The 20,820-nt window shown below is 35.2% G+C and overlaps 3 protein-coding genes and 1 pseudogene across 6 annotated transcripts; 1 reads left to right on the forward strand and 3 right to left on the reverse strand.

Annotated features, from left to right (window-relative positions):
* Positions 1 to 140: 140 nt before the first annotated feature.
* On the reverse strand, positions 141 to 2,567 carry LOC106409357 (calcineurin B-like protein 3). 2 transcript variants are annotated; one of them, XM_022706440.2, is made up of 10 exons: positions 2,408 to 2,567; positions 1,769 to 1,828; positions 1,531 to 1,685; positions 1,336 to 1,433; positions 1,184 to 1,243; positions 1,011 to 1,119; positions 860 to 912; positions 682 to 762; positions 462 to 574; positions 141 to 382 (listed from the first exon to the last, which is right to left on the reverse strand). In XM_022706440.2, the coding sequence occupies exons 3-10, from the start codon at positions 1,652 to 1,654 to the stop codon at positions 325 to 327; spliced, it is 696 nt and encodes a 231-aa protein (XP_022562161.1). In that variant the 5' UTR covers positions 1,655 to 1,685; positions 1,769 to 1,828; positions 2,408 to 2,567; the 3' UTR covers positions 141 to 324. The 2 variants fall into 2 exon arrangements, with proteins under 2 accessions (XP_022562161.1, XP_013705461.1); XM_013850007.3 differs by having other exon boundaries at positions 1,336 to 1,418; positions 2,408 to 2,564.
* A 913-nt stretch (positions 2,568 to 3,480) lies between these two features.
* Positions 3,481 to 9,110, reverse strand: LOC106409346 (annotated as a pseudogene).
* Positions 9,111 to 10,804: 1,694 nt separating this feature from the next.
* On the reverse strand, positions 10,805 to 14,193 carry LOC106409349 (probable WRKY transcription factor 20). 2 transcript variants are annotated; one of them, XM_048763145.1, is made up of 6 exons: positions 13,809 to 14,193; positions 12,671 to 12,820; positions 12,158 to 12,599; positions 11,943 to 12,075; positions 11,705 to 11,863; positions 10,805 to 11,525 (listed from the first exon to the last, which is right to left on the reverse strand). In XM_048763145.1, exons 1-6 carry the CDS (start codon positions 14,028 to 14,030, stop codon positions 11,060 to 11,062), a joined length of 1,572 nt encoding a protein of 523 aa, XP_048619102.1. In that variant the 5' UTR covers positions 14,031 to 14,193; the 3' UTR covers positions 10,805 to 11,059. The 2 variants fall into 2 exon arrangements, with proteins under 2 accessions (XP_048619102.1, XP_048619103.1); XM_048763146.1 differs by lacking the exon at positions 13,809 to 14,193 and adding an exon at positions 13,208 to 13,765.
* Positions 14,194 to 17,750: 3,557 nt separating this feature from the next.
* LOC106409351 (heterogeneous nuclear ribonucleoprotein 1) lies at positions 17,751 to 20,327 on the forward strand. 2 transcript variants are annotated; one of them, XM_013849997.3, is made up of 5 exons: positions 17,751 to 18,003; positions 18,380 to 18,616; positions 18,756 to 19,866; positions 19,950 to 19,996; positions 20,076 to 20,327. In XM_013849997.3, exons 1-4 carry the CDS (start codon positions 18,001 to 18,003, stop codon positions 19,961 to 19,963), a joined length of 1,365 nt encoding a protein of 454 aa, XP_013705451.2. In that variant the 5' UTR covers positions 17,751 to 18,000; the 3' UTR covers positions 19,964 to 19,996; positions 20,076 to 20,327. The 2 variants fall into 2 exon arrangements, with proteins under 2 accessions (XP_013705451.2, XP_013705450.2); XM_013849996.3 differs by having other exon boundaries at positions 19,950 to 20,327.
* The last annotated feature ends 493 nt before the right edge of the window (positions 20,328 to 20,820 follow it).

Raw genomic sequence — 20,820 nt, forward strand, 5'->3', positions numbered from 1 at the left:
CAATTAAGAGAGAAACCTAAGTTTTCGTTTTCCTGTCTGTTTCTTCGCTTTCCCTAGCAGAAAAAGCTCTTAACTGAGATCAATCAGTGAACATCACAAGATTCAGTAGTATACATACAGATTGCCAGGAGGAGAAAAGATAAACCCAACCAGGAATAGATTAAAATACAACTTTGTTTTCGTTTTTTTTTCTTTTTCACAGAAGAAACAACAAAATCTTGGAAACTAGAGTTCAGAGAGATTAAAAAAAAAACAAATAAACTTGATACATAACTCTGAAAAAACAAACACACTTGCCAAACTGTTTGATCTGCTATGCTGTTCTCAGGTATCTTCCACCTGAGAATGAAACACAAAGCTCGGAAACGTAGTGGTGATATCCCTGCACGCATTATGAGAGGGATTGGTTTTAATTATACGTGAGTTAAGAGAGAATAGGCTTAGTCTTTTTAGGAACTCACTTGAGATACTGAAGTGTCATGTTCTTCAGAAGCGAAGGGTGCCTAAGAACAAGGATCCTCCACTCTTCCTTATCGATCCTCCCGTCATGTTTTGTGTCGGCTTCCTCAAATGTCTGACACAGAAACTCATATATCACTCTTTGCTTCATTTCTCAACTGCTTACATGAGTTGGAGACTAGTACAATCGAACCAGAAAAATAGTAAGGAAGGGACGCACACCTTGTCGATGATACTCTCTATGACTTCGTCTGATAGGTTCATGCCTGACTCGGCAAGAGTAGCCACCACCATTTGCTTTACCTGGACAATGATTAGAAAGTTAGTGGTGGGAATGTTAAGGGCACACAAAATCTCAACGATTTGAATGGAGCTTGAAGATATATATGTACAGCTTTACCTCCTGTCTCTCGATGAAACCTTGCTGCTTAAGGTCATATAGCTGAAACGAAACTGCAAAATGATATTCCAGGTAACAATTAATGAACTTTTCAAGCAAGTGAACATCAGATCATTTGCTACACATAGTTTTTTTGAGATCAGAGGCGTACAATCAATCTTGTCGTCTATAGGAGCGTTTGGATGAAAGACGGAGAGAGCGCGGGCAAACTCCTCAAACCCCAGTATTCCATTATGCTTTGTGTCGAACAAATCAAACACCTGTGATTGAGCATGTCAGCATATCTTTGTATAGAATCTTAGCAAATAGCTTACAAACGCCTACCCGGTCTGCAAACAAGCTCTCTTTTTTATTTGTCTTGAACAAGGCTAGTTGAAACTCTTCCTGATGCAATTACAACAGGGCACGAAACTAAAAATCAGAAAGACTGTCCAAAAGAAGTAGCAACACGCGTGAGATGTATAATTCATACATACCTTGTTTATTAGCCCATCATCAATCACAGCACTGCTGATTTTCTTAAACAGCTCATAGAGAGCCTCTATTTCACTCACGCTAACTGCACCCAAACGAACTCGTTATCAAAACACGTCAGTAAACAGAGAGAGCACCAACCGAAGAAATCATTATAACTGAAACAAAAAAAGTGTGCATGGAAGCTGAGAGCATACAAACTGTCTCTCTCGCAAGTAGTTCAGGATCTCCAAGGCCTCCAGACTGTTTGTAAATCTCGAGATCAAAACACCGAAACAGAGAGTTGCACACATGCTTGAAACCGTCTACGCACTGCGTCATGATATCTCTAGTAAATCAAAACTCTCCATGACTGTTACACAACAAACAAATCCGTAAGAAATTTCGAATAACTTGAAAGAAACCTATAATACATTATGAACAAAGATATAATACCTTTTAACCATTTCCTAGTTCGTTAAGAAAGGCAAACACTTTGTAGACCTCAAAAAATATCTGCCACGAAACAAAACAAGATTCATCATTAAGAAAACAAAGGCTTATATCGGATAGCTGATTATGTAAAAAAAAAAACAGAAGCAGAAAAGAGGCATATCCTAATACAATCTTTAACTTTTTTGCGTTTAGATAAAGTCCAAAAATCATTTCCAGATTAACCAATGTACTATTTCTCTTTTGTTAATAGTCTTGGAACAAAGCATGATTTAGTCAAATAACGCCACACCTATTCAAAATCTATAATCCTGAGAATCGAAAACCTGAATCTAGAAGTGCTTAAGCTATACGGAGAATCGACGCAAACGAGAGAAAAAAAAAGGCGATCGAGTTAGTTAGATTCCAAAATTCTCGGATTCAGTTACAAGTTCAGAGAGAAGGGATGAATGATGAATCTCTCGTTATATAACTCGAAATCCAGCGGATAGGGATTTGATTATTAGTTGCTTGATTCTCAATCTCAATTTTTTTTTTTGTAATCCCATCGCGATTTTCCCGGGAGACAGACGAGATTACGTAATAGATCGACCGACCGCGAAACCGTAGATAAAGGAGAAGAGAAGAGAAAAAAAGCCTTACGCCACGGCAGATGAAGAGCCTTTTCTTACGGCGGCTCCGGTGGTTGAAGCTGACGATGGTTTTGCGGTGAAAGGCACCAATACAAACAAAAATCTCAATTGGTTAAGTGAGAGAAAAGGCAGGCACGATTTTTCTATAAGCAGAAAATTGCAAAAAACTAGAAAACAAAATTATTTTGTATTTAATCAAACGAAATAAACAGCTTATTATTATTTACTTTCACTTTCACACGTCGTCGTCGAGTGGAGCCAGCCGAGACCATTATGCGCCGTTGTTTTCATACGACGTCGTTTCGCCTTATCTGAATTGATTTCATCCGGTTTGGTCTGTGTTTGAATTCGGTTTAAGAAAATTCTGGCAGATACCAAAGTAGAGCGTAATATTATGGAACTGACTCATGTTTATATCGTTAGAGAGGAACAAACTATATCAGTAAACCACATATATATTGACCATGTTGTATGTTATTATTAGCTAAGGTTACTGGTGGCTCCTTTTGTACACAAAAAGAAAAAAGAAAATGGAAGCATTCATGCTTCATGAACTAGCCAAGCTAAACATATTCCATATATTATATCAGTGTTGTAGTAATATTTTTGTTGTTTTGTGAGTAATAAATTTTTATGTAGCACTTGTTAGCTTTGTGTGAAGGTGGTGGTTGGAGCAGATGGAAACAGCACAGCTACTCTATAAGGAGCCATCAGCTAATGTAGTCTTATCATATAACACTTCATCACCTAATGATGTTCAATATAATATTCTAATAAACGTAAGGCGATGTAGCTGCATGCTTAGCTCCTGTAGACTCTTGTTTGGAGTTAATAGAATCTTGTTCTTATAGCTTTAGAAACAGACAAAAGGTGCTTAAGGTACTTCCCTATGTCTTGAAACACTTTTTATAACTTTTACTAGTGAAATAACATCTCTTGGTACTTCTTGTTGTGGTCCATTTTCTTATCTCTCTTAATCTCAAACTCAAGTTAATTTGATCTTTCCTATTCAGGTTCTCTCTTTGAGTTAAAGCTATGATCTCCTATTGCAAGATGCATGTTTAAAAGTCCGAAGCCACTTGCTACTTCTTAAGAAAGATATATTCAAAATCATTATTTTAACATTGTTTGAGTTCCTAACATCATAAACTCACAATAATATATTAGCCACCAAGCCAATTTGGCAGCAACCATCACTAACCTTCAGGTCTGAGAAACTCCAGAGCAAGTCAGCTTTAGAACACCGGGCAGTCCTTAACCACAATCCCTTTCTCTGTGGGACAATGCGCCAAAGGACAATGATCCGTGTTCTCGCTCCCCCACCAATCAGGAAAACTTATGTTATTGTTCTGTAACGCAAAGTAGATCAACACTCCCATGATCGCCGTACCAGCATCAAGACCAGCAGAGAGGATGTAGTTATGCCTCGCCCACCGCCCTTTGTACCTCCTGAAGATATAGTAGTTGAAAACGACTCCAACAATGACCCACGACCAGTAGTTCACAGCCTTAGCCCTCGGCATTGCACTAGCAGCTGAGAAGATCAAGGGCACATGAATCTGCTTTATCCACTTCTTCTCTGGGAACTTCCTTGCAAAGAACCAGGCAGGGACAGGAGCAAGGAAGCCAATGAGGAAGAACCAGTTCATCCCGGAGTAAACGCCTTTACTAGTGAACATCCTTCCAGGACCAATGATTCCCCATATGATCGATGCGTTGTAGAACACTTGGTCCCCAGGGCAAGTCCACGGGCTACCTATAGGAAGCTTCTCCTGGACACAGATGTTATCAACCGAAGACAGAAGCCACCATGTGGTCCCAAAACAGACAGTTGCAGAAACCATGGTGGCAACAAGCTGAACAAGAAACATAGATCTCGGAGGAATCTTCATGTAGTGACCAAGTTTGAAGTCTCCAACGAAAGACAAGGCTTGGGACATACTCACATAACCGTATGTCTTAGAAAGCCACGTTAGCTAGTGGCTTCCCCGGGTACAAGTAACCGATGATCAATTCCGCTATAACGTTAAGACCCATTTGCTGGTTTGTAGTGGCTTGGATGACTCCGATAGGTAACGTGAAGGTGAAGGCAACGGCACAAGCGAGTAGAAGTCCCCACCATGGAAGCTGAAGCTGTTTTCCAAATCCTTCACATGCGTAGAGAGCTAGCACAAAGGAAAGAAAGAGAACGGTAAGAAACCACCAGTGAGGTACTTCTTTATAGTTCTTCTTCATCAGTCTTGTATGCACATCTTCAGCCTTTGTTGACTTCTTCCACATCCCCCAGATAAACCTAAGAGACATGATTACGAATTCGTAATAAAAAAAATGTAAAAAACTTACTAACTATTTATAGTTATATGAAGACTGATCTTATATTTGAGATTCATGCAGAATAATTACTTTCCATCAAAGAGGGCAACGTGAGAAACAGTTGCGGTAAGAGTACCAAAGCTGAGTCCATAGATAAGAGCAAACACAACGCTAAGGTAAAGCTTGCTATAGCTTTCGTACGCGGCAAGGTTGATATCAAAGGTTTTCTGGTTGAGGATGCGAGTGGTGTTAAACTTCTGACCGGTGTGATCAAATGTAGTAGAGGTAAAGAGAGGAAACTTCTTTGCATCATAAGCATTGCTCCAGTAGAAGATAGGAAGGACAATGTACAAGAAGATGAGGAATCAAGCAAAGAAGTTGGCTATAGCGAAGAAGGGAACGGCTAAAGGACTGCCTAAGAAGCCTGCAACTACTGACCAGTCGAGACCAAACGAGCCAATGCCTAGACCTTGAAGCCCTGAACCGATTTGTTGAGCGGTGACAGAGCGGATCCATATCCAGCAGAGGAAGGAGAGGGATGAGATTGAAGGGAAAATGTAGCCAGGGATGATGTAGTAAGCGAAGCTTAAGAAGAAGACTATTAGGAAGAATCTAAGCCTTGTCTGTTGGCCTTCACGCTTCTCCTCCTTCTCATGTAAGGCTCTAATCAAATACAGTTTCAGACAAAACTAAACAAGTGTTGGATTGTAAGAAGAAAGTGGTGTTATAGAACTTAAGAAGAAGAGAAGGAAACGAACCTAAAGAGAGAGACTTGAACAAGATTCGAAGGCCACCACATGTACGGTGAGTCCACTAGGAACTTCCTGAACACACCAGCCCATCCGTACCCCAACAGCTTATATAACCAACAAAAACAGACGTATATAATATTAACTATTACTTCATCCGTTCAATAAAGAAAATAAAGTTGAGAACCCTTTTGTTTTACAATGATAGATTTTTTTTTGTTTTCTATAAATTTTATGTATTTAATAATAATTGTTAATTGTAAATTTCAAAAAACTATTCATTTACTTTTATGGAAAATTAATAATCACATAAATGATACATTAATGATACCTTTGATGTGTTTTTTTGTCATCATGTGTTTTCTTTATCCCTTATATATTATATATTAAAAGAACAATATTTTAATAAATGCATTCACACTATAATAGATACGTGGCAGTCTCACAATGTTTTGATAATAAGTATGTTAATGCGTTCACACTATATTTATAAATGTGTTCACACTATGTACTTTGTATTTATTAATATAAAACTCACATGCATGGTTCCAATAAAACTTTGGATTTTTCGGTTCGAATCAAAACAAATAAAGAATAAAAAACTAAACTATATATATATTATTTTTATTGTTTACGAAAAAAGTTGGACAAAATATTTATAAATTTTGATTCGGTTCGTTATCCGTTTTGATTTGAACAAAAAAATATGGATATCCGTAGCTCTACGAAGCAAATCAAATACTAAAATACAATATAAAAATAAAAAGCAAATCACAAATACCAATATTTTTAGGAACGGATATCTAATTCAATATGTTATATGTATATACATACATATATGTACATAATTATATATATATATATGTTATATATATTATAGTTTATATTAGTTTTACAATATTTTTATGAATTAAATTTATTATATTAGGTATTAAAATTTAAAAAGTTAAATAATATTTTATTTTTGTAATAAAATGTTATTATAAAAAATTCAATTATTTAAAAAAAAAATATTTTATTTACGGATCAAATCGGATATTCTTTAAAATTCTAAATCATTTCAACTATCAAAATCACCGACTATCCAGGTGGCTAAAGACTGAATCGACATGAATGCCTCCAAATACCCGGATATTCGATCTATGCCCACCTCTATTTACAGATACAATTTATTTTTCTTTATATGAAAAAATTCACTAATGTCAAGGCTTTTTTAATTTTTAATTAATTTTAATTTTATCTTTCATGCATTATTTTGAACAAAAATGTCATATAATATTAATTAACAATTTGTTCAAAAAAAAGAAAAAAATATATTAATTAACAATATCTGTATATATTTGTCAACTATTTTATATACTTTTAAATACATATACATGTGCATATTGATGTGAGCATCTTGTAACTAAGTATTTACCACAGCTGAACTATCTTTTTTTTTTGGAATTTGAAATATTTTTTTTCTTAATTCTTCTTTAACTACCGACCAAATTGTAGTGAAATGATTTGTCTTAATAATTTTCTTTTCTTTTTTTAACTATTATCCGTTTATAAACTATGATATGAAACCATTGGTTCGACATGACGACTATCTAAAATTTATAACACGAAAATAAACAAATAATAGTAATTTTTGGTTTTTACTGAAAAAACTAAAAAATCAAACATTTTAATCGAATAAACCAAAATAAATATTAATTTAGGAGATTAAAAAAAAATAACTTAAAACCGAACTGATATCCAGATTAAACAGATTTAATGTGTTTTTATTAAAAATAATGAAACTAATAATCATATCCCGCGCAAGGCGCAGATTATTACCTAATATAGTAGTATTGATCATACACACATGTATATTTTTGCTTGCAAAATAAGATCAAGTTTCAATTATAGAAACTAAAATTACATGTATAAAATTACATGCAGTTTTTATCTTTGTGAAAGGGAGATATTATTATATTTAGATTTTAGACCCAAAACACTTTGTTAATTATTAAATTATTTTCAAAGTAACGCTTGTCGATACACGGGAGATATTAATAAAAATCAACTTATATAAATCTACTAATTATGTTTTCTGTAATAAATTTGTGGATGACTTTTCATATATCCAAAAAATATTAAATTTTATCATATATATTTGTGAATATCAAATTTAAATAATTTAAAAATAACATTAATTCAAGAAACTCAATTACTTTATTAAAAATTTACAATTTGTTATTATCAGTTAATAAATTACTAAAATGTAAAAATAATAATTTTATGAAATGCATTTCTTTTCAAGTGGGAGTATTTTTTTTTTTTACCTGAGTGGTTTGCAGAAGCAACATGGCGGCGGTGGGATCAAGATTCCGGTGATAAAATGCTTTAACAATGGTTATGATGCTAGTCGCATAAGCTCCTCCAGCTCCCGTATTAGCGAATATAGGTTTCAACACATGTTCTTTCATGTTAAACGGTCCAGGATTCAACGAACCGGACCAACTCGTACCTGGTAACCGGAATTTCCTCGTTGGTAGAGTCGTGGCCATGAGCTTTTCTAGTGGGAGAGTCACGATCTGAGCCACGACTGAGGATACCATGAGCGGGTTCAACCGGTAACCAGGGCCGGTCCTGGGCAAAGCCTAACGAAACATTGGTCTTAGGCCCCCAAAAATTTTGAAAAAAATTACATAGAAAAAAGCCCCCAAAATTTTTTTTTCAGGCCCCCAAATTTACTAAAAGAAATTTTTAGCTGGAATTTTTTAAAAACCGCCTACGGCTCCATAAATCTGAGGGCCGGCCCTGCCGGTAACCGAAGAAGATGTTCACGAACGCGAGTACCACGCACGAGGACATTCCTAAGAACCACGTACGGAATGTCAACACTGGCTGAGATGGATCGTCGGTTATCGGTACGGTTAACCGGACTTCTTCTATTGGACTGTCGTTTTCCTCCACGCCTTCTTCATCTGCACGTAAACCGGCCAAAAATCGGTTAATAGGAACCAAACAAAAGTGTTCGAGAAATTAAATATTCCCATTAAATATAGACTTTAATTCATCTTTAGGATTTGAGTTAATATCAGACTTATCGGTTCATATTCTGCCATAACCGTAGTGGTAAGACTCATACCATACCAAACCAAACCAAAAATAGCTGGAACAGAACCGGGTTTTATTTACCGGATATGACGATGTTGGACTCAAACTTCTGCTCCGGAGAATTGGGTTTAGGTCCTGTGACTTTGAGAGAGCTTAGCATTTTCTATCTCTGTTCTGTAAAGTGATGAAGGAGTATGTACTTTCATTACTAGATGAATTTATATAAAAATATACACCTTAAACATGGATGATTGTCTTGATTCATTGAATTTGAAACTAAGGCTGTTTCTGTAAACGAAATAAAAAGTTGTAATCGGTACTACTGTACAAAGTGAAATATCTACTTTCGAGTAAAAAGGTAGCTAGTTTGTTTCTACATTAAGTATCTTAATCAAACAGATAGTTTAGCCAAAAGAACAAACAGATACTATACATGGCAATATAGCTTTCAATAATTAACGTATATTCTAGGTATAGTCTTAGCTATGATTTTTGTTTTCACTCCATAGCTTTGAAAAATTGGAAATTTTATTATATACTTTTATTCAACCTACGTAAGTAAAATACAAAATGAAACTCAGCATTTCAATGATAAAAATAAAGTAACGGATGTTTACAACAAAACAAAATAAATAAATAAACTGACAATTTATTCATTCACAATGTATATATTCTCGCGTATTAGTTTAGCTTTCATAGTCACAATTATTGTATCATTTTGTTTTGTTTGATAGCCATAAATATCATAGTTTCCACAATTTATCAGTTTTACAATATGAAACCTTATCTCTATTATTAAAATAGAAGTACTCATTAAAAATACCCTTAAATTTTCTAACTTATTTACACTTCTATGCCACTGAAAATTAAATTAAACTACTTATTTTAATGTTTGTCTTTTCCAGTTAAATTAATGAGTTCTCCTTAATCAAATTTAAACTTAATGTCATTAAATAAACCTACATATTTTAATGCTTGTCTTTTCCAGTTAAATTAATGAGTTTTCTTTAATCAAATTTAAACTTAATGTCATTAAAAGAACCTAAAAATACATCATATTTAACGTAGCTTATTACGTACGAGTACGGTCCAATAATGAACTTGAATTTTATTTTTACGTTAATCACTTGACTTATGTAATATTTAAAATATATTAACTACAATATAACAAATGCATATAACCTACCTATACTTTAGTTTGAAATGATCATGTTCAAGTTTTATATAGTCAATTTACATCATGCATGCATCGATCGATGTACAATATTCAAACCACCTATAGTTTTTCTTTTTCTTTATAGGATGTATCAACCAACCAATCATCCCATTGATTTTCTAAGCTTTATAAAAAAACAAATCAATAAATACAAACTCAAAATCCAATATCTTCTATTAATCAAAACATAATATCTTCAACCTGTAACCATAATTACACTAATTATAAGAATAGATTTGATTCCAACCAATTGATCTATTACTTCGGTAATTGATTTGCTTGCAGAAGAGAAAACAATAAATTTAAAATTTATAAGAATATAAAGATATAGAGATTCCAACCAATTGCCTATATTTGCGTATGATTTCCGCATAATAAGTTTCAAATTGAACATTGAAAAAGATAGAGAGCTTTTTTTTAATCTTTTACCGACACAAGCTTAAACAAAACGAAGAGTTAAATGTAATTTTTTTTGTTACACTTCCCAGAAAAAAACGGTTACAACATGGGCTTTCATAATATGGCTTTTTAACATATTAATGTTATGAACATTTAATAATTATCTTGACGAAAACAAAGACTATAAATAATTTATTATTAATAAAATTATGAAATTATTTACAATTTGATGACTAATTCATCGCCCTTTTTTATATGTTAAATTTTTCATAGAAGTTTAAAAATCATTTTATTTTCTTTAAACATGTATAACTAATTTATAATCTTTTATGCCATACTAAGTCATAATATAATATTTCTTCATATTTTACATTAATAACCATTGTTTTTATATATCGTCCATAATTCTCTAATTACGTCTATTTGTTCAATTTTTTATATGATATCGAATATTCATCGTAAATAGATGGTTTAAGATGCCAAAAAAATTATTTAATTGGTTAATATAATACATCAAATATTACAAATACATCATTTAGTTAAATAAATAAACAAAAACCGAAAATTCATACCCGCGCTGGGTCTAGTGCTTGATTAACACTACAACTTATTTGTATAGTGTTGATTTAATGAGTAATTAATATTTACTGTAGAACTTGTACTTGATATAAATTAGGTGATTCTAACATATTGATGTTTCTTACATGTTTAACAAAAAAGCATTACCCTCTTGTGTATTTGTACAATACATTTTTTGGGAGCACAACACATACAAATATATATATATATATAGTTTAAAAATCAAGATCAGCTCTCCGTATAGAAAGAGAAACTATATAGAACAAGGTCTCATTACTAACCTAAGAAGAATCCAATACTGTTTGCTTCATGTATCTTTCTAAGGACCCGATTGTATTCTCCCAATGTTATGTGAATACTGGTAAGATGAATGGTTCAAGGACGAGACATCACCATTTCGAGTCTCGTTCTGTGTTTCTCTCGAGCCATACTGATAGATTCCGCTGTTTAAGCTTACGTGGTAATATGACACGGGAGCAGCATGAACAAACCTGAAACCGACTCCATTTGGGTGAGTTTGGTTGATGAGTTGTTGATTACGTTCGCTGGAAGTGTGGTCAGGTCCACCAGAGGAGATTCCTACACCGAGATTGAGGCTGATGGTGTCTGTTGTTTCATCTGGTCTGAACCGAGGCTGGATGTCATGGTGGTTGGTAGACTTTGAAGTGGGAACGTCGTGATTGTGTTTGCCTTCGTATGTTGTTATTACAGCTTTTGGATCATGTGATGCCCTCTCCACGTGTTTTCTCACTGGGCATCCAGGAGCCGTGCACTTGTAATAGCTCCTACAAGGATCCAATTGCCAAGACAATCAACACTTTGTGAACAAACCAAACAACTAGCCACTTGAACAGAACAAAAGACTAAACTGTTCTAGCTATCATCTTGAACTGCAAGTTTTGCTGGTGTATGTTCATTAAGACAGTAAGAGAGGACGTTGTTGGTGGGGCACATTTAAACGAACCTGGGATTGGGGTTTCCTCTGACGACTTTCTGACCATACTTACGCCACCTATAACCATCATCAAGTATGTCGACCTCACTCAGAGTCTGAACAACAACACGAGGCTCCCGGATAGGTTTCACAAGTGGAGTTGTTATCTCCATGCTCCCATCCAACCTCCTGCAAGAAAGTTTTTTAATCACTATTTTAAAACAAGCACCTGAATTGAATCCTCACTCTTTAAAAAAAATTCTAATACCTCCGTTTTGTAAATGGATCCTCCTCCTCCAGGTCATCTTTAACTTCTCCACCATCTTCAGTTGTCAGAGGTACTTCAGGGTTGTTATTACCAGTTTGTTCAATGGCTTGAGACAAGTTGTAGACGCCCTTCTCTGTATTCAGATGAAGTTTATTGTCAAGGGGACTGTATATGGTTTTACCATCTCGGCTATAGTCATTGGAGGATACACTTACCTACCCTTTCTTCTTGTGCAGCAGAGTTTCGGCGACCAGGTTGAGGTTTAGGATGGTCATGTGTGCCCTTGTAAATAATATCAGTGATCTTCCCATCATGAGACCTTTCAAATAGTTTCTTCGCTTCACAATTAGGATGTGTACATTTATAATAGCTTCTCGGAAACTCACTCCCTTTGACATGCTTTTGACCATACTTTCTCCAGTTGTAACCATCATCGGCCAAGACTGGTGGCGTGCTTCCTCTGGAGTCATTTTGAGATGTCTGGACTGTTTCATCCTGATCAGATCCGGTTGGTGGCGACTGAACAGGAGGAGCTGCCCGGCTTAGGTTGGTTGAGGAAGCTGCAGCAGCCTCACTGATGGAAGAAGGTGAGTGTGAGGAGGATCCATGGCCCTGTACTGGTGGCTCACTTCTATGCTTGTCAAGCTCTGCATAAACCTTGAAATCAATAGAGATATTAAGACGATGCAACCCCGCAACAGCACACAAGGGAGTTTAAGAAACAATACCATGTTGGATGCAGGAGGTCTGAATTCAAATTCAGTAGACTTGTACTCGGTGAAGGTATTCTGATGGAATGTCCTTCCTGTATAAGAACTTGAGTTCACATGCACTGGCCGGGGCTTGACCAAAGAACCAGTAGTAGGGGAAGGTTCTGGCTGAAAGTAAACAAAAGTTCACATATCAATGACATGGATAAAACATCATACATTAAACAAAAGACGACAAAAATAAACTCGTTCTGAAAGATGGTATGAAGATGTAACTAAATAGGAAAATGTAATTAAGCATAGCATCCATCACTTATACTATTAGTCAACACTTTGATATGATCTGATCATAACTTGAGCTAATACCCAGGAGACGATGACTCTACAGCTCTACCTCTACATGGTGAACATGATTAAAAATAAAATAAAATAAAAAACTTTTTTTCTCACCAGCGGAATCATATTATTAATATCTAATTTAAGCAAATGGAATTTCTATACAGCTAAAAGGAAAACAATTAACAAAGAATGGAAAGAAAAAGACAAGAGCAGTACCAGACACAGGGAAGATCGACAATGTGAAGAAGTAAAAAGAGAGGAGGACATATATATATATAAAAAACTACTTTGCATCAATAAAAAGGTTTATTCGCAGAGAACAATCTGAATAGACAGAAATACAAACCAATGCAGAGTATAGTAACGTGAACGTGAAGAATCAGAATCTAGGCCAAATAAATAAAAAAAATCATAGTTTTTTTGAAGTACTTGTAAAAAAGATTTAAGAAACATAAGTCCATTGTTTTTTTTTTCCTTGTGGACAAACAGAAAGCATCTTCACCAAATTACACAGCCCAACTAACAAACTCATTCCCCCACACTAAGCACTACTAGAAGAATCGTAGCAACATGAACAATGGTCCGAATCAGAACTTAAGCAACGAAAAAAACAAACAAACAAGTGGGAACAAAATGTCAAAAAGATAATATTTTTGGATAGAGAGAAACCTGACTGTATCCAATTCAATTTCACAAATCACTTGGGTCTAAGAAAAAATGCAATCATAAAACCTAAATTTTCTTAAACAAATCCACAATAATGAGGTGAAGAACAAGTGATACTTCATCAAGAGAAGTAAATAGGTGATGCTTAAACCTTGATGTTGGAGATGAAAACAGGAGATTCCAGAAACGAAGTCGGACTCATCCCCGGAGGAATCGTTATGTCATTACACCTCGAGATCGGAAGCTTCGCCGGTGACATCAGCTTATACCTCGCACCTCCTCCTCCTCCTGAATTGTGCCTCGCCGTGGAATCTGCCGTCGGTGTGCAACCGACCTGAAACTCCTTCCGCTCATTGTCAGCTTGAGGGTTCATTTCAGCTAGAGAGGGGTTTTCAAGGGTGGTATAGAAGAAATGAAGGAAAGGAAAAAAGGGAAGCTCAGCTATGGCGGGTTGAGAGCTCTCTGTCTCTCTCTCTCTCTCTTACAGTGAAGGAGACTTCCGACCGCTCTTTGGATTCATTGTTTTTGCCTTTTTCATTCTTTTCTTATTTATTTTGTTAACCTCTTTTTTTTCTTTATTAATTTCCTTTTTCATATTAAACCAACAAATGTTGTAGAATTAACATTCTGGTTCGGCATCTCATATTCAGATATTTGAGTTAAATTTGGTTAATAATAATTTGGATTTATGTAAATTTGTAACTATTTTTAAGATTTATTTTGGATTTGATATCGTTTTGATTAAAACAATACTTAGTTCGTATATTCTTTTACGAATTTGATCAAAATATTTATCAAGTTGAATATTTCAATTGTTTTTTTAGATTTTAAATATTTATTTTGGATGCTAGTTCAAAATTTCAGATATTTATTTGACTTCAAAAATTCCGATGTATTTAACATTCATTTTTTTTTGTTACTCATTCAAATTATCATTTAAATTCGGCTGCAGATTATGCTTAACATTCAAAATATCGTTCAATTTAAATTGGATACAAAATTAGTTTTTTTTTTAGTTCGGTTCAAATTTCAAATTCAGTTACAAAATCTCAAACCTAGAAATTGTAAACAATATAAACCGAAAAAAAAAAATTTACTTATGGATTAGTCTAGACTTTCCATGTGTCTTGGATATCTCAAGTTTAATCAGAAAAAAAAAAATCCCAAAACTAAATTAGTATTTGAGATGCTAACTATAAGTTTTAGAGTGTTCAATATAAAAAGAATTAAAAATTAATCTGACTTATCGCTAGTGAAGTGTCAAAAGCAGTGCGGTAGGCGATTATCACATATCAACTCCCGCGAATCTTTACAACTCAACTTACTTTGGAATCTTCCGTGGACAATCTTGAGTAATTTCAGAACATTCACCAATGACCCTTGCTTTAACTCTCATCTCTTTTCTCCTCCGCATGAGATAGAAACGAATTGTACTTGTCTCCGAGATCTACACATTTGGTGATCTCCGACAAGTTTCTCTCGTCATTGGGCCAAAATGATGTCCTCACATGTACCTGAGAGCGAGGCTAACACCTTGTTGATAACCTCATAACTCTCTCTATCCAAGTAGAAATCGAGCGTTTCTCATTCCTCCATCTAGGCCTGGGCATTTTACCCGGATCCAAAGACCCGAACCGGAACCGATCCGAAAATACAGGTTCGGGTCCGGATCCGGGTCCATGCTAAATACCTATTGGGGTTTTTTTTTCTGGACCCGCGGGTCTCGGTTCGGGTCCGGGTCCTACCCAAGACCCGTTCGGATACCCGAAGTACCCGCAAATATTTGTATATACTAGGTATATTTGGGTGATTGGGTATATTTTTGGTATTTCAGATTTTTTTTAAGGTTTCAGGTTTGGATTTTCAAGTATAATTGTAGGTTTTTGGTGAAATTTTAGATTTTTAGAAAATATAATTTGGGTATTCGGGTAAAATTCGGGTATGTTTTGAGTTTTCGGGTCTGATTTTGGATAAATTTTTGGATATTTTTGCGGTTCTTAGGGTATTTTTAGAGTTTTCGGGTCCAGTTCGGGTACTTCGAATCTATTTCGGGTTCTAAATACCCAAACCGACCCGGATCCGAAATATACCCGAAAATTTTGGGTATTTTACAGGTATTGAAATTATAGACCCGAACCGACCCGGACCCGACAAGAACCGATCCGGAACCGACCCGAAAAGTTATAGGTACCTATATGGATCTAAATTGCTAGGACTCGAAGAACCTTGACCCGATAATACCCGACCCGGATGCCGAGGCCTACCTCCATCCATACTAAGCTATTTGAATTGCTTAACTGGATCCAATTAACATGGCCCATTTCTAACATGAGCAATTGGGTCCAGTTAACACAATCGTTTATTTTTATCAGTAACACAACAATTAGACTTAAATCCAGAATGTTATGTTAAACTATTAATTTATCAAATTATCTTCCTGGGGATAGTGGTTTTGTTTGTCAACCATATCTATTATGTCATGTTTTACAAACCACTAGACTATATTCTTTTATCATGTATAATTTTTACAATATATTAAGGCAGCATGAAAGTGGGTAAGACCTGCCTTTTTCGGTTACATGGACAAATTATATACACGCTTGAAATAGTTGGTTCTAGTAAAAAGTTTAAACAAATAGCTAAAAGAATTTTACAATTTGTTTATTTAGAACATAACTTCAAATGTAAAAACGGTGAAGTCATGCATGAAAATTGTCAAAGTTCAAAAAGGTGATGTCCTCACCATCATCATAACTTAGATCTGACCAAGAGTAAGGGTAGTTCCAATATCTTAGTTTTGTGTACGTAATTTTCAATGCTTTTAGTTCATAATATATGCATATATTGACTATAGAGGAATAGTGATATTATTACTCAAGTGCTGGTGACCATTTTAAGGAGTGTTCAGAAACAAAGTGATGAACAATTTGTAGTTTTCTATTTGATGACCGTTAAATATCAAAAATATTTAACGGTTTGAGAATAATTTAAATTTCGACGTATGAAAGCATGGTCATGCAAAAACTGTTATAAGATAAACTCAATGGTTTTAAACACGTAAACTCATATAACCTTTTTACTGCAACTGATAATACCTTTCTTATATGTAAAATTACTAAAACAAGTGTATTACTTTATGGTTCACTGGCCGTCTACATATAATTAATACTAAATATAAATATTATAGTGCAATCTTTGAGTACTCATAAGAACATTTAGACTTTTGCCTCCACACACGACAAGCTGTATACAGTCTATAGATCATATCTTCTCTGCCTTGTTGATTTGTTATTTAGTTTAGGCATCATATATATAATATACCCACATAAGTGAACAAGAAAAACCCACATAACAGAATATCTTTCCCTTATTGGAAAAGATCAAATGTCAATATGATAGAATATTAAAATAGTAAAATTGATGCAAAAATAGTGTTTTAATTTCTTTTAGTTGTAGGGCATATGATTCTTCTTTGCAATATATTAAAAGATATCGATCAAGTAACTAATATTCACGAGTCTTGTATAATCAAAAATTCCTTACATGTCAATGTAGACATATCAAAAGGGTTTCACTAGATAAGTATATAAAAATCACATCATTTATTGTTGTTAACACGTTTTTTATGTTGTATTTCTCTGAACATAGATTCAGTTCTAAAGTAACTTACATCAAAGTATATATGCATTATAAAGTATAACCTTAGTTTGTTTCTAAAGGAAGGAATAATGTGTAGATGTTTTGGTAACACACTACTCTTCATTTTTTCTAAGCGACTCTATAACTAAATTTAATCCCTTAAAAATTGGAAAATTATTAGTTTGATTGCTTCTCATAAATAAATTATTAGCTGTCAAATAAACTATAGAGGATCAATATATTTATGGGAAAATATAGAAATATAAAACTAAAGGAGCTATATCATCTTCCATCATCTGCCTCTCTTTAACAACCCAAAAATAAGATTCTTACAGAGATGCAAATCTCAAATCTTTCCCACCCTATTATTATATGTGACTGTTGTTTTACCATCTCTGGCCTGAGGAAAAAAGGAATCCTTCTTAATGAATTTCAAGTAATCAAAATCAATAACTTAAAAATCAAGAAAGCATTACAGAAAAATAAAAATAAAAAAAGAAAAGTTTTTAATAAGTTTGAGAGAGAGAGAGAGGGAGGCCATCTTGATAAGAGAAGAACCCTATAGAGAGAGAGAGAGAAAAAGAAAGAGTGGATGTCTTATAGAATGAACAAAACATCCTCTGTTTCTCTTGTCCTTGTCCCTTTCTCCAGATCTTAAAAAGGTTCTCTCCACATTTTTCCATCATCTGGGTCCTCTCTCCAAGATGGTGAATTTCCTTCTCCACAAGTTCAAATCTAACGTTTTTTTTTTTTCTTTCATCTTCTTCCTCTGTCTTTTGTCTGTTTGCTGTTCTTCATCTCATTGTTCCTCTGTTTTCTTCATTCCTCTGTTTTGATTGGATGATGCTTTATTTGTTGATCCATTGTCAGATTTGAAAAGATGCTCAATTCCGATTTGATCGGGATTTAGATTTGGATTCTGTTTTTTTTCAGACAAAAGTAGATTTCCATGTTTCTCTGTCCGTAAATCTCAGAGCTTTGAGCTCTTTTAAGACACGATCCAAGATTTGTTCTGTTGTTAGATGAAATGAGAAACTGATCTGTGTGTTCTAAAGATCGGATTCATTGATTTGTTATTCGCAGGAGCAAAAGATGGAATCTGTATCGGATCTGGGGAAGCTCTTCATCGGCGGGATATCATGGGACACGGACGAAGAACGGCTTCGAGAGTATTTTAGCAAGTACGGTGATTTGATCGAGTCTGTGATCATGCGTGACCGTACCACGGGACGTGCACGTGGCTTTGGCTTCATCGTCTTTGCAGATCCTTCTGTTGCAGAGCGAGTCATCTTGGAGAAACACATCATCGATGGCCGCACGGTTAGTAAAAGTTCACATCCTTTCCTCTGATCATTGTTGTTGTCTCATAGATCTGTCTTTGTGTGTCCTAAAGTTGATGAGTCTTAGTGTTTAGATCAATGATTAAAGGATTGTAAGAGTCCTTCTTTTGTTTTGTCAGGTGGAGGCGAAGAAAGCTGTGCCACGTGACGACCAGCAAGTGCTGAAACGCCACGCGAGTCCAATGCACCTTATCTCCTCACCTAGCCAACACGGTGGCGGCAGCAATCGAACAAAGAAGATCTTCGTTGGTGGTTTACCGTCTAGCATCACCGAAGCCGAGTTCAAGAACTACTTTGATCAGTTCGGTACGATCGCAGACGTTGTGGTGATGTACGACCACAACACGCAGAGGCCACGTGGCTTTGGATTCATCACTTTTGATTCAGAGGAGTCTGTGGACATGGTTCTTCACAAGACGTTCCACGAGCTAAACGGCAAAATGGTCGAGGTCAAAAGAGCAGTGCCTAAGGAGCCTTCTTCCTCCTCAGCTCCTCTTGCTGCTAACCGAAGCCCACTTCTTGGTGGGTATGGTGGTAATAACTATGGAGTAGTAGTACCTAATAGGCCATCTGGTAATAATAGCTACTTCAATAGCTTTGCTCCTGGTTATAATAGTAACAACATAGGTCGGTTTAGTCCTATTGGTAGCGGGAGAAATGCTTTCTCTAATAACTTCGGTCTTGGTTTAAATCAAGAACTGAGCTTTGATGGAAACACTACTCTTGGGTTTAGCCGCATCCCTGGGAGCCAATACTTCAATAATGCTTCACCAAACCGTTACAACAACTCTCCAATAGGATTCAACAGAGGCGACTCTGCTTACAACCCGAGCAATAGAGACTTGCTGTGGGGAAACAGAACTGATTCTTCTGGTCCGGGTTGGAACTTGGGTGTCTCTGTTGGTAACAACAGAGGAAACTGGGGGCTTTCTGATGCTAATAGCTATGGGAGAAGCTTTGGGACAAGTTCTGGACTCTCTGCGTTACCATTCTCTGGTAGTAACAACAACAACAATACAAACGGTTTTGATGGGTCTATGGGGGAAATGTACAGAGGGAACTCGGTTTACAGCGACTCAACGTGGCAGCAGACGATGCCTCATCAGTCTGCTAATGAGTTAGACGGCTTGTCTCGCTCTTACGGCTTTGGTTTTGACAATGTAGCCTCAGACCCGTCTGGCAATGCCTCTGAAGGTTATCCAAGAAGCTACAATGTGGGAGGAAATAGAGGTAGGTACACACACTCATCAGCATCTTAAAGGCTTTAAGCTTTGTTGATCTCATCTGATACATTTTGATTTAACATTTTCCAGGTATTGAAGCATAGAGAAAAGCAAATATCTTCAAAACTTTCATCACAGTGAGTTTCTGTTTTTTTTTTAGCATCACAAAAAGAGTTTTATTTCTGTTTTTAAATTCTTACATAAAGAGAAGATCAGATTGGGTAGCTGCAAAGATACAAAAGATGTGGATGATAAAAGAGAGATTTGAGGTGTAATAACTAGAGAGATCGTTGATTCTCGATCACTATTCTTTAGATTTCTCCAAAAGATTCTTCCATGTTGTGTGCTCTTGTTTGTAACTCTAATTGTTAATGTTTCTTTTTTTTTCTTACAGATTTTTTTTTTGATCTTTGGTTTAAACTTTTGTTTCGAATTGTTTATGAGAAAGTTGTGATTTTTCTATTAAAACATTGTGCAAAAGGGCTCCAAAGTGATTACTTTTTCATGTATTGATTCATCTTTTGCTTTGATTTTGAGGATTCAAATACGGATTAACGAACTCAATTTGGACTAAAATAAACAGAAAAAATACTAAGAGAAAGAAGAACAATACCGTATCCAAACAGGAGTTTGTACTTTTCTTGTTTTAGTTGTTTTTGTCAGGAGAACACAGTTTGGTTGTTTGGCATTAATGTTAGATCGTTGCTGGATGCTGCACCGGTCTTGCTCTTAGTTTCCCTGGTAATCCAAACCCATTGGATGTACTAAAATCATATATATATTACAAGACACAAGGCCAGACTTTTAGAATGGATATTACATGTTTTTGGATGTTTTTTGTTTATGCCTGAGGCGTTGTTTCATAAAATCATTACGGGCTTGCTTTAGTACGAGCTCCCCTCAGGCAAAAATAGATTTGTAAAACTATTGTGCTACAACTGCTCGCTTAGCATGCGAGAGG

This window comes from Brassica napus, chromosome C7 (assembly GCF_020379485.1).
Source record: "Brassica napus cultivar Da-Ae chromosome C7, Da-Ae, whole genome shotgun sequence".
NCBI classification, from domain to species: domain Eukaryota; kingdom Viridiplantae; phylum Streptophyta; class Magnoliopsida; order Brassicales; family Brassicaceae; genus Brassica; species Brassica napus.